At 44.6% G+C, this 14,423-nt stretch overlaps 1 protein-coding gene across 1 annotated transcript; it reads left to right on the top strand.

Annotated features, from left to right (window-relative positions):
- Positions 1-2,389: 2,389 nt before the first annotated feature.
- Positions 2,390-14,236, top strand: tulp4b (TUB like protein 4b). Its single transcript, XM_029649505.2, is given in 17 exon segments — positions 2,390-2,474; positions 3,391-3,484; positions 3,922-4,191; positions 4,558-4,686; positions 4,895-5,056; positions 5,360-5,540; positions 5,724-5,831; positions 5,978-6,141; positions 6,466-6,690; positions 6,966-7,200; positions 7,368-7,512; positions 7,763-7,907; positions 8,135-8,228; positions 8,393-8,536; positions 8,672-11,104; positions 11,107-12,311; positions 12,562-14,236. Coding segments are annotated over 16 exon segments (5,775 nt in total). The 5' UTR covers positions 2,390-2,474; positions 3,391-3,466; the 3' UTR covers positions 12,679-14,236.
- Positions 14,237-14,423: the final 187 nt, after the last annotated feature.

Genomic DNA, 14,423 nt, shown 5'->3' with positions numbered 1-14,423 from the left:
TAAATTATACCTGGGCTGGAATAATACATGATGGCCTTTCTCTTGCATTTCAAAGATGGTGGTACAAAAAAAACACATGTTTTTTCTTTGTATTATCTTTTACCAGATCTAATGTGTTATATTCTCCTAAATTAATTTCACATTTCCACAAACCTCAAAGTGTTTCCTTTCAAATGGTATTAATAATATGCATATCCTTGCTTCAGGTCCTGAGCTACAGGAAGTTAGATTTGGTTATGTCATTTTAGGCGAAAATTGAAAAAAAGTGTCTGATCCTTAAGCGGTATAAACACCTCTCTAGGCTCTGTGAGAGCTGATGATCCGCACATCATGACTACAATTAAAAACGACCTGGAACGCGCCCAATGTAACCTACATGGCAACCGGGATTAAAGGAGAGCCAAGCATCTGCTCAAACAGTTTGGCAACGAATGATTTATATGTACACTAGATGAAAACAAGGGTCTCTATGTTGAAGCCACCGTACCTTCATCTTGGCACTCCCCCACTGTTGTGAAAAATATTTTGGAAGCTATAGAAATGCATTTATTAATTTCTTCATTCGTTTTTGCCACATGATTATATTACAGACACATTAATGCATACTTTTAATTTATATTATGTGAGCTAAACATAAAAAATATGTAAATATATAAACGCAGCTAAAAAAGAAACGTCTTTTCACTGTCAACTGCATTTATTTTCAGTGTAAATATTTGTATGAACATAACAAGGTTCAACAACTGAGACATAAACTGGACAAGTTCCACAGACATGTGACTAACTGAAATGGAATAATGTGTCCCTGAACAAAGAGGGGGTTAAAATCAAAGGTAACAGTCAGTATTTTGTGTAGCTGCATTAACTACTGCAGGGCATCTCCTCCTCATGGACTGCCAGTTCTTGCTGTGAGATGTTACCCCACTCTTCCACCAAGGCACCTGCAAGTTCCTGGGGAGAATGGCCCTGGCCCTCACCGATGATCCAACAGGTCCCAGACGTGCTCAATGGGATTGAGATCCGGGCTCTTCGCTGGCCTTGGCAGAACACTGTCATTCCTGTCTTGCAGGAAATCACGCACAGAACGAGCAGTATGACTGGTGGCACTGTCATGCTGGAGGGTCATGTCAGGATGAGCCTGCAGGAAGTTTACCACAGGAGGGAGGAGGATGTCTTCCCTGTAACGCACAGCATTGAGATTGCCTGCAATGACAACAAGCTCAGTCCGATGATGCTGTGACACACCGCCTCAGTCCATGACGGACACTCCACCTCCAAATCGATCCTGCTCCAGAGTACAGGCCTCTGTGTAACGCTCATTCCTTCGATGATAAACGCGAATCCGACCATCACCCCTGGTGAGACAAAACCGCAACTCGTCAGTGAAGAGCACTTTTTGCCAGTCCTGTCTGGTCCAGCGATGGTGGGTTTGTGCCCATAGGCGACGTTGTTGCCATTGATGTCTGGTGAGGACCTGCACTACAACAGGCCTAAAAGCCCTCAGTCCAGCCTCTCTCAGCCTATTGCGGACAGTCTGAGCACTGATGGAGAGATTGTGCATTCCTGGTGTAACTCGGATGTACCGATCCTGTGCAGGTGTTGTTACACGTGGTCTGCCACTGCGAGGACGATCAGCTGTCTGTCCTGTCTCCCTGTAGCGCTGTCTTAGGCGTCTCGTGGTACGGACATTGCAATTTATTGCCCTGGCCACATCTGCAGTCCTCATGCCTCCTTGCAGCATGCCTAAGGCACATTCATGCAGATGAGCAGGGACCCTGGGCATCTTTCTTTTGGTGTTTTTCAGAGTCAGTAGAAAGGCCTCTTTAGTGTCCTACGTTTTCATAACTGTGACCTTAATTGCCTACTGTCTGTAAACTATTAGTGTCTTAACAACCGTTCCACAGGTGCATGTTCATTAATTGTTTATGGTCCATTGAACAAGCAGGGGAAACACTGTTTAAACCCTTTACAATGAAGATCTGTGAAGTTATTTGGATTTTTACTAATTATCTTTGAAAGACAGGGTCCTGAAAAAGAGATGTTTCTTTTTTTGCCGAGATTATATTAAAAAAAAACGTTTTCCTCTTAAATATAATTTGTAGAGATTACTGTTGTTGCTCTCCCCATTACAACCTAAATACTTAAATATGTGCAATTTTGTTCCTTAATCATTAAACTGACATTTTGTAGAATTCCATTCATTCCAAGCATTTCGCTACACTCGCAATAACATCTGCTAACCTTGTGTATGTGATCAATACAATTTGATTTGATTTGATATGCAGGACTGCTCCTATTGGGGAGTGCCAATATGGCCGACCATTGGGTTCAAAGCCGTCCAATGGCCAACACATGGCAAATGCAATCCAGGGTTTATATACATCATTGTTGGCAACGCGACTGCACCTTATCATTACAAGTATTTGGTGTTCTGCACAGATCAAGGATATGACAGCGACCTTATATTTGATAAAGTGAGTTCTGCACCGTGTGCTCTTTTGTTGTGTGTGTATGTGGCATGTATATGTTGTCAGTTTTGCGATTGGAATTGGTCAGATAAAGAAATACGAAAGAGGGAAATCATCCGTTTTATACAGGTTCCTCGAGATCTCCTCTGATTCCATATCAACGAAGAGCGGTGGATGAGGATGGCTTTCATTTCCATGCATTATCTTAATTCACTGTTATAGCGCGATTTGATTGATCCATTGAGTATCCATCTAATTGTAAATATGGAAAATATAGCCGATGGGTCGCCTACTGAATTTTTATATTTATAAAACGTATAAAACGTTCGCTTGCCATAAGGTTTTTTTTATGTTTCCGTGAATTCATTGGAATCTACCAGTTTTATTGAATCAGTATCGTGTTAATGACGTAACAGACTGATCTCAGTACCTATGGAGACACGAACGCAAGAGTGTTCGGTTCAGAATGTGCAATGCAGTGTTACATAAAGATCATGATTCTAGCTTGCCATTCCATTTAATAGCTGAGAACAATATTCATTTCGAGGTTGATGCACTGAATGGACAAGGCAGTGATTTTCCTGTTTAAAGACTTCACCTATTCGATTGAATCTATAGCGTGTGTACAGGCTATTGCTATTATTGGAATAGATACATTGGCTTAAGCCTAATTCATTCTTTAACTTTACATTTTTTTCTTGACATTGAATAGTCATCAAACTGCATTGCCCCATACTGTAGGTATTTTTTCCTGACACTTGATTGGAATCACATGAAGACATAGGCCTATGTAATGGCCCTGTCATAGGGTACCAATCAGGATAGACATTTCAAGACCTGAGGCCCAAGCCGTCTTGGTGTAGTAAACTGAATGCTGTGAAACCTTTCAATTATATATTATTTTCTCTTTTCGGGACATTAGGAATTCTCTTGGTCTTCAGTGCACCATCTGCATGGAAACATGGACACCACCTACAGAGGAGGAATTGTAGTCAACAATGTCCAGGAACTGTGAGGTGAGTAACATGTGGGCAATTGTAGTTTATTTTGTATTCTATTCTACGTGTTATATTACCTGGTCATATATAGCTGAGTAATATTGAGTTATGACTTGACTGTATAGGACGGTTTAATAGACCTACCTCTTGGAGAAATAACCTAAGCACTTTAGCCTACCTAATGATCTAGAATAAAGTGTATGTATAAAAAACAAACAGAAAACAAACAAAGAATCAAGCAAGTCAGTCAATTAAACTATTTGTATTTATTTTATTTAAACAGTGAGTCCCATTGAGACCGAGGTCTCCTTTGCAAGCGAATCCTGCATAACAAGACCGGCAGCAATTACACATTAAAAGTTAGAGACACAAATGCTTTAATCAAGAACATAGGAAACCCCAAAAGCACACACAAATAAAGGTTACTATGTTCTCCTCCTCTGTTTACCTCCTAGCCTGGTCACTCAGTAAGGATGTTAGCTGCTGTAGAACATGGTCCCATCCTCTGCAGCGACTCCAACATCCTCTGCCTCTCCTGGAAGGGCCGGGTCCCCAAGAGCGAGAAGGACAAGCCGGTGTGCCAGCGGCGCTACTATGAGGAGGGCTGGTTGGCCACAGGGAACGGGAGAGGGGTGGTGGGCGTAACGTTCACATCCAGCCACTGCAGGAGAGACAGGAACACACCTCAGAGAATCAACTTCAACCTGCGAGGACACAACAGTGAGGTGTGTGAGCCGGCTTTGTCATTTATGTGTTTTCAATATCTTATTAGGCAGAGAACTGGGCAACCATTAAAAAATAATTTGACGTGTGTTAGTGTGAAGTATGTATAGTATGTAGATATATATGCATATTCAATATTTTCTCTGAAAACTTTCAATTATTGTGTAGCTTTTGTCAGAGCTCACATCTGTGCTGACTGTACCATCAGCAACTGGGGTGGAGGAAATGCACTGTTTTGTTGTTTTTCCCATCAGGACAGTGTAGGCCTATTTCATGTTGAATATTGAACTGTATTCCACATTCACATTCCTAGACAGACCCCTGTGTTGGTGGAGTGTAATAGCAGTTGCATTGTGTTTTCTCTGCAGGTTGTGTTGGTCCGTTGGAATGAGCCCTTTCAGAAGCTGGCCACGTGTGACATGGAGGGAGGCATCTTTGTTTGGATTCAATATGAGGGACGGTGGTCTGTGGAGTTAGTGAATGACCGCGGTGCCCAGGTAAGTTTGTACCTGCCCAGGTAAGTTTGAAGTCATCAGCACACACACATTACCATTGATCATACAAAAGCACATTTCATATGAAATGCACAATCATCATCAGAGTAATATATCAATTGATGGGACGAATATTAGTTAAAGGTATTTGTGAAAATATCATGTATTGATGTATGTATGTTTACTCTTACCTCTCATCTTTCTCCATCAGGTGAGTGACTTCACATGGTCTCATGACGGCAGCCAGGCCCTGATCGCCTACCGGGATGGGTTTGTCCTGGTGGGCTCGGTCAGCGGACAGAGACACTGGTCCTCAGAGATTAACCTGGAGAGCCAGATCACCTGTGGCATCTGGACACCTGATGACCAACAGGTAAACCGCCTCAATCAATCAATGCTTTACATGTATTAATAAAGCCCTTATCACACCTAAACAAAACATTGTTACATGTATTACACTTTTACATACAGATACAATTACACCTGATATATTAAATCATCTGTTGGTTTCCAGGACACAGATGACGTTTAGTCCTGGACTAAAAATAATGTGGGACCCTGTTACACCCTATAATGGAGAATATTTTGTTCTTAGTCAAAGACTGAATCTACGTCCAGGAAACTGTCTCCATATACGCTTTCTCTCATAAAATCCTTCCTGCCCACTGTACTTCAGGTGTTGTTTGGTACGGCTGATGGTCAGGTGATAGTGATGGACTGCCATGGTCGTATGATCGCCCACGTCCTCCTGCATGAGTCAGATGGCATCGTCGGCATGTCCTGGAACTGTCCCTGTTTCCTGGTGGAGGACAGCACAGAGAGTGACACCGACTCTGATGACAATAACCCACCTCAAGGTAACATATTGTTTTAATGCTAAAACAAAGAAAAGAGGGAATCCCTGTTTTATACCTCTCTCTAATGTACCGCTAACGTTTTAGTTATTACCACTGCTTTGAACACTATAATTATAATTGTGCACTACGATGGTGACAGTACATTGGCCAGGAGGCTAATGTGTATACTTTTCTCTCCCCTAGTACGTAACCTGAAGCCCCTTCTGACAGTCAGCTTCATATCAGGAGACATCAGTTTGATGAACAACTACGATGACCTCTCTCCTACCGTCATCCGCTCAGGACTCAAAGGTACTGACTTTATCAATCTTCTGTGTGTGAGCCAACCAAATTTCGTAAAGTGAAGCAGTTTTCTGTCGTTAAGAGAAATAATGTAGTGGGGAAACCCACCACTGTGTAATATAAAGATACTGTACAGTATGAACTCTCCTCTTCAGATGTAGAGGTCCAGTGGTGCTCTCAGGGGGACCTCCTGGCAGTAGCTGGGATGGAGAGACATGGTGTCCCCGGACTCCCCTCTGACTCTATCATGAGGAACGCCCTGGTCAAGTTCTACAATGTCCAAGGAGAACATATCTACACGTTAGAAACACCTGCCCAGGTGAGCTACCCTCTGATTTCATCCTCTGAAACGTTAGTGTGATATTTACAAACTTGTTGTAATCTGTTTGCATGGCATAATTTCAACCAGTTTTGCCTTCTGGGTAGGTCCTCTAACACATATAAGTCAAAGTCTATAGGACATCTGAAATCTTCAACCAATAACCACAATGCTAACAGGAGTTAAACTTAATATGAAATGTTGTCTTGCCACACTTCCAAGTCTAGTTCAGTTCAGTGGGCTATGGAGAAAAATCAAGGTTCCATACAATGTGAATACAACAGGGCTGACTGGAAACCTGCCTTGTCAACCTTTGCCTTGCAGCGCCCCATCACCACCATCTGCTGGGGCCATAGAGACTCTCGTCTGTTTCTGGCATGTGGCCCGGCGCTGTATGTGGTGCGAGTGGAGCACCGGGTGGCCAGCCTGCAGCTGCTGTGCCAACAGGGCATCGCCAGCGCCCTGCGGGAGGAGAGGGACGTGGGCAAACTAAACATGCCTTCCTTACTCTGCTCCTATGTCACCACCGCCTTCATACCCACCATCAAGGTAGAAGGAGATTTATTCAGTTGGCTACTGTAGGCTATTATCTCAGCTCAAAGACATCTGGACCTGTTCATTTCAAAATCACATCACCCCTTGGTCATAACCCTTTAATGTTTGTAGATCTGTAAGGTGCAAGGGATGTGCTGGAAGCTCCATCAATACCCTGATTATAACTATTCAGACTCTAAAGCTCTAAAGGGCTAAGGGGCCAAGGGAAGGAGTAGGGGTAGGATGCGAATTGGGAACCAACTGTTAATGCTCTTCTCTTGTTTCTTTAGCCTCCCATTCCTGATCCCAACAACATCCGGGACTTTGTCAGCTACCCCACTGCTGGCAACGAGAGGTTGCACTGCACCATGAAGCGAGCGGAGGACAACCCCGAGGCAGGGGGACCCTGTTACACCCTATACCTGGAACACCTAGGGGGGCTGGTGCCTATCCTCAAAGGCAGACGCATCAGCAAGCTACGCCCAGAGTTCATCATCATGGACCCCAAAACAGACAGCAAAGCAGGTGGGCTTGGCACAGGAAAAGGTATTATAATGAGCTTTTAAAAAATAGATAGTATGTTAGACACAAACAGCTACCCCTACTATTGTTTTTCAGAAGTTCTACAGTTCTGACCTGTTTAGGTTGAATCATAGATCATTTTTTATTTGTTGTTTGTTTGTTTATTTCAGACGAGGTGTGTGTGAATGCTATGATCTCCTACATGACTGACAGCTGTAACTGTTCCGACTCCAGCGACATTGAGTTGAGTGATGAGTGGGTTGGAAAGAAGTCTCCTAAACTATCCAGAGGAAACCGGTCTCCCAAGCATTCCAGGTATCTTTCATTACACTGGTCTAGATTCTGCAGGAATGACATTATAAGATTTCTGTTTACCATATTCAACTCTAATCCTAAACATTACTCGTCGCTGATCCATCTAATTCAAAAGCTCAAGCTTCCTAAATATGTCATACCGGTATTTATCATTTGATTTGTTCTAACTTGTTGTAACGACAGTGTTTGTTATTTAAAATTAGTCTATTTTGCCCTTATTTGCCATTGGTTTTGTTGTTTTCTGGCGTAGAAGGAACATGGAATCAAGAAAATCTCCCAAGACGTCTAGGACTAGTCAGGAAGGGCTTCGATCGCCAAGGTTACCAACGAAGAAGCCTCTGATTCGTTCTCCCAGTCTGACACGTCGAGAGATGTCCATGGATGGAATCTCTGAGGTATTATCTGAACATGTGTTAAGTGGAAAGTTCATAGTGATTCTATTGGCTGAAACTGCTGTTTTCGCTAGTTTCAATTTAGCCACTTCCACAGCCGGTAAAGTAAATCAGGTAGCTAGCTAGCTAGCACATACGATATTTGGTTCTGGGTTCTGATATCATCTTTCATTTGGTTAAAAAAAGTCACCAAATAATCCATCTGCCTTTTTATTTGCCTGGTTTCACAGCATAATTACCTGGCTCAAGTCACGTCCAATATTTGGGGGACTAAGTTCAAAATTGTGGGACTTGCTTCTTTCTTACCTGCTAATCTTGGTGCAGGTAAGATCACTACAATGTGAGAAGAACAAAATGTACACATTAAATCACACATTGCCCAATTTGATGTGTTTAACTTTTTACGTTTTTACTTTATTTTGACTGCTATTTCCTTCCTGTAATTTTTCTGTCAAATTTGACCAAATACATGTTTCTCTCCATTTCAGTTATCTATAAGACGAGTTTGCTCCATCTACAACCAAGGCAGATGACAATCTACCTTCCAGAGGTGCGGAGAATATCACTTGACTTCATGAGCCTGCCGGTCTTTAACCCAAACGTCTTCAGTGAGGATGAGGATGACTTGCCAGGTATGAATGAAGGAAAGAATTGGATTTCACTGGATTTTTCAGGATTATTGAATACAGGATTTTCAGAATTTGACATTTGTGTGGATCAATGTGTATGTTGATGTAATTCATAAGAGTCCCTGACTTGTGTTTCAGTAACGGGACCATCTGGAGTGACAGGTGACAACCCTCCATGTACGGTCAACATCCCCATCGCGCCCATCCACAGCCCCGCCCAGGCCATGTCCCCCACTCAGAGCATTGGTTTGGTCCAGTCCCTGCTGGCCAATCAGAACATTCAGCTGGATGTCCTGACCAATCCCACGGCTACAGCTTCAGCAGCAGCAGCAGCAGCAGCGGCCTCAGCCTCTGTTCTGGGGTCTGATCACGGTCAGGATGCTGTGGCAGTACATTACAGTGGAACTCTAGGAAGGTACTCCAACCCAGGACAGGTGATATTTAATGGGCTAGAGATTGGTCCCCTCCTGGCTGGAACATTACCTCCACCTCCGCCTCCACATAACCTCCCCCAACAACCTCACCAACAACGTCCTCAGTCACAACAGACGCACCAACAACAGCAGTCCAAACAACCACAGCAGATACAAACGCAACAGCAGCAGCAGCAGCAACAACAGAGGATGCAACATCAACAACTACAGCACCAACAACCACAGATTCCACAACATCAACAACTACAGCACCAACAACCACAGATTCCACAACAACATCAACAACTACAACAGCTTCACATACAGCAGATCCAACAGCAGCAGCAGCAACAGACTCAGCAGCACCAAGCACTGCAACAACAGTACCAACAACAACAGGCGGCACTGCAACAGCAACAACAGCAGATCCAACAGCAGCACCAACACTTGCAACAGCAGCAAATCGCTCAGCAGCACCAACAGATGCAGCTGCAGCACGAGCAAATGCATCAGCAGCAGCAACAAATGCAGCAACAACAACAGCAGATCCGACAGCAGATTATAGAGATGAGGCAGCAACAGCAGCAGTTACAGCAGCAGCATCAGCAGATACAACAGCAACACCAACAGATGCAGAGACAGCACCAACAAATGCAGCAGCAACTAAAGCTGCAGATCACCTTGCCCCCTCCGCCTACTGGCTACCCCACCATCTCTTTGCAGCAGTTTCAGGTACCCCACCCCAGTCCAGAGTTGGGACCAGAAAGAGGACAGCAGGGCCATACTCAGAGCCATACTCTGGGCAGGCCAAGTCTACCGCGATCCAGGCCTCCATCATTCATTGATGTAGACAGCATACGGTCTAGACCTCCTTCCTTCCTTGAAGCAGACACATCAAGATCTAGGCCGCCGTCATTCATCGACATAGACACAATACGGACTAGACCTCCTTCTTTCATTGATGTAGATACCGGTACATTGCGATCTAGACCCCCGTCTTTCCTCGATGCGGACTCCTCCCGATCTAGAACTCTTTCATTCATAGACACAGACACACTACGGTCTAGACCTCCTTCCTTCCTTGATGCAGAGACTTCCCTTGAGATCCAGATGAGGAAGGTGAACGCTCCCCCGCCCTACCCAGGAACCGTAGTGTCTGCAGCCACCGCCACAACCTCCACCGCTCCTCAGACCCTCATCACCAACTGTGACAACCCCAACATACTGGTCACAGCAGACCCTTGTCTGAAGAAAGACGAGTTCTCACTCCACCCAGTTGGTCTCCAGTACCAGATGGGATACGAGAGGATCACAACCTTTGACAGCAGTGGTAATGTAGAGGAGGTGTGTCGCCCTCGCAGAAGACTCATACGCAACCAGAACGCCTACGCTGTTCAAGGCATGGGAGGTTCTGCCACACTTAAAGTCACCTCATCGTCTGACAGTAAGAAAATCCATCTTCCTTACAGCTCAGCGACTCTAAGCCGCCTCTCGGTGCCACGATACTCCATACCCAGCGGAGACCCGCCCCCCTACCCAGATCCAGCCAATCAGGTTAACATTAACACGACAACACTTCCTCCTCCCCAACGCATGGACAGTAGTCACATGATTCACGCTACCTTGCGACGTGACAGGCGAGATGGGGAATCCCGCTTGAAGGTCTCCCAGATGGTTGATGCTTCAAGGACTCTACCGTCCAAGTCGAAGATCAACAGTGCTGCCCTAGCGCTCTCTTACCAGCAGAGAGTGCCAACAGCTCTGTATACCTGCACTCAGTGCAGCAGCAACAGCAGCAGCACCAGTGTCAGTGTTAGTGGTGGTGGTAGTAGCAGCAGTGGCATTGCAGGAGGCACTGTAGTGCGACAGGATTTCCCACCAGGAAAAGGTGCTCATCACAGCACCATCATTGTCCACTCCAAAAGCACTTCACCTCTTGCTTCTCAGTCATCGTACAATCTGCTGAGTCCTATTGATAACAGCAGGGATAGGACTGTATACGTGAATTCTGCCTTTACTGAAGACGAGGCATTAAGTCAGCAGTGTCGTCACCTGACTCTTGGGGAGGTTAGTTTGACTCTGAAACGTCCTCCGCCATACCAGTGGGACCCAAACACCGCAGAGGAGTTCTGGATACCTCAAGAACAGACTATCTTAGTTCCCCTCCACCACCAACACACAAACCCCCACCCCCACTCATCTTCAGCAATGCTCAGCACCTGGACATGACACGGCTGCCTTTCCTACTCTCAACAAAACCCCCCAGCAGCCCAAGCACTGTTTCTTTCCCATCGGGTTACCAGATCTCCCTGTCACCTTTCCCTCCAGGGGGAGGTCAGGGTGGACCCCCACTCCAGTCAATGCAGAGCCCTCCACCACCATGCCCTCCCAACGAAGTAGTTGCCCCAGTTCCCCAGTTCACCCAGCAGGACCCCAACTTGGTCTTGCCACCGGGATACCCTCCCAACCTTGCCAACCTGGCTTGCTGCCCTCTGCCACCGATGTACCCAGGAGCTAGCTCCTGTGCCGGGCTTCAGCTGCAACCTGTTAGCCTGCACCCCTGGAACCCCTACAGCCTACCCATGCAGGACCCCTCAGGCTCTGCCACCCTGCCCAGCAAGTCTCATCAACTGTTAGAGAAGCCAGTCCTCTCCCCATCTCCTCCTACGGTTCCTCCTCCCCCACCTCCTTCACTTCCTCCTCCTCCTCCACCAACCATGCTGCCAAAACCCAAAAGCCCTACAGAGGAGCTGACGGAATCTGCCAGTAGCTTCCAGGAGCCGTCTTCTCTAAATGAAAGCCCTGTTCCAGACCGGCAGGGGACTGACAGGTTCAGCAAGAAGAGCCGTAAACGTCTGGACAGCCGAGCTGAGGAGGCAAACATGACCACCGTCTCAGAAGGAAAATCCAAAAAGGAAGGGCGCGCCCTCTCCGACTTCAACTCCCTCATCTCCAGCCCCAGGCTTGGCGGCAGGGAGAAGAAGAAACCCAAAGGCCAGAGGGAGCAGCTGAACAAAACCAAGAAGCTCAACAGGACAAGTACCACCAGCGAGTTCCAGGACAGTTCCGAGAGTGAGCCCGAGCTCTTCATCAGTGGAGACGAACTGATGAACCAGAGCCAGAGCTCCAAGAAGGGCTGGAAGAGTAAGAGGAGCCTGAGGATGGCCAGTGAATTGGAAGAGATCAAGTGCAGGAAGGCCAATGAGAGAGAGGACCGCGGGCTGGGCAGCCAGGGATTCGTCTACGTCATGGCCAATAAGCAGCCACTCTGGAACGAGGCAACACAGGTCTACCAGCTGGACTTCGGAGGACGGGTCACTCAGGAGTCTGCTAAGAACTTTCAGATCGAGTTGGATGGCAGACAGGTAAGATTTTGCTTTTATTATTTTCAGAAACCTGGATGATTTGTTATTAACGGCAGTTGTATATAAGTTAGAATTCTAAAATCAGTGTAGTATTGTTGTTGCTTAAAATACCAACTGTCACATTGACCTCTTTATGGCTTAGCTGAGTCAGTACCCATTGAGCTCCAGGTAGACATTGAGCGATGAAAACAGGCCTTCCTCAAAGCGTTATATCTGTTTTCCAGATTTTTTTCCCCCTTTCTTTCTACAGGTGATGCAGTTTGGCAGAATCGATGGGAACGCCTATATCCTGGATTTCCAGTATCCTTTCTCAGCAGTGCAGGCCTTTGCTGTGGCCTTAGCCAATGTTACTCAAAGGCTTAAGTGAGAGACTGCTCTCACCCAGCAAGCACCACATATGTGTCATATATATGGATCTGTTCCAACCTGGTGCACAATGACAAAATAATCAGATGATGTTCCTGGGTCCTGTAACAAGGGACTGTCAATTTAGTGCTTTGCGAGGACAACACGGTTTATGGGGCTATGAACAGTGGTGTAGTGGAGGGTAAAGGCACGTAAACACCGTTTACACACCTTCTTTCTTTTGCGTGAGCTGAAATATGCATTGAAAGTATAGGGTGCGTTACTTCAGCGTTTACCCACCAATTGTTTTTTTACAACTACATCACTGGCTATGAAATACACTTTAGTAAGCCTCATATAGAAACATTTTAGAAGGTAAGTTGCTCTTACTTACCGTATCTATGCTTCGGATTTAAAAACTGCCCTGTGGAGAAGTGCAATTTTAAAAGACCTGATTAAAGAAAAAGTGCAGTGCTGGACAAAAGTGTTGAAATTATGTATTGTGAGAAAGGAGACCATATTGATTGTGGAAAGGCAACAAGATGAGTTTGAAGGTATTAGAGTTTATTTAGAAGTTATTTATAACATCACTTCTATGAAGTGATCCTATAGGAAGATCCACATTTCCCTAAGTTGTGCCATTATTGACAAGCCATTATGTAAATGTTATTGTATGACCACATACTCCCGTACAACATTAATTGGAACACATTCATAAATAAATTGTGACACCTGTATATTATCAATGTTAGACCTAACTTTCTGCCAATCGTCTCTTTTAGTAGACCCTATGAAAAACAAAAATTGAACGCATGTGTAAATCCTTATCAAAAATGTTCAAATGCATGGATCACGTTATCTGGGACAAAGTTTATACAGTAGAAATGTCATCTGCTGCCAGATCGGTCAACTCATGTTAAATCATACAACAACAACAAACAAACAAAAAGACAAGCTAACCTCTGGAATGAATGTAACGTTATGGTGTATAAACTTGGTTGGCTCTGTGTTTTAGTCAGTCATTGGTGGTGTTTAAAGATGCTACTTGAACATTGCATTTGAATGTGAAGTGCTTTGCCTCCCTGGAGTTGCTGCTGCTTTTTGATAGAGATTGTCCGCATTAGTGCTAATAGTGTCACATGGTATTGAAGACATCAAAGTTATCATTTTTATATTTTCAGATGTTTAATTTGTTTTTGATTGACTGATTAATTTGTGAACATGTTGTTCAGTAATTAACATGTCTGGTGCTGCTTTTTTAAAGTATATCTGCAGGTTTATTTGAAAAGGTATTGTAGACAAGTTATGTGATGATTCAACTATTCAATGCTTAGCATTGCTACTCTACTGTGTCATACAGCAAGACTTCAATGCGTATTATACAATAGAGACAGTGTGTGTGTGGTGTGGTCATTGTGTTATCGTCATCACCACCTAAATTAATATTATTGTATTGCCTAGATGGATTTTTCTTAAATTTTTTTCAATTGTATACAATGATTTTTGTCCAGAATATATATCAGAAGATATATCATTAAAGATAAGTCTAACTGATTTCCAAACACTTAATAAAATGTATAACATTGAAAACACATATCTATGTCTCTTCTGTGTGTGTGTGTGTGTGTGTGTGTGTGTGTGTGAGGGGGCGGGATTTATCAAACGTCACCAAGCCACCCCTACTCAAAAGGTTAGTTTCACAACTCTTGATTTGTCAGGGGTGTAAACATTAGTCCAAACAGTTACAAAACGTTTCGTTTTTCAACT

Source organism: Oncorhynchus nerka, linkage group LG12, assembly GCF_034236695.1.
Source record: "Oncorhynchus nerka isolate Pitt River linkage group LG12, Oner_Uvic_2.0, whole genome shotgun sequence".
Lineage (NCBI taxonomy): Eukaryota > Metazoa > Chordata > Actinopteri > Salmoniformes > Salmonidae > Oncorhynchus > Oncorhynchus nerka.
Note: the sequence above shows the minus strand (reverse complement) of the source record. Positions and strands in the feature narration are given on the sequence as shown.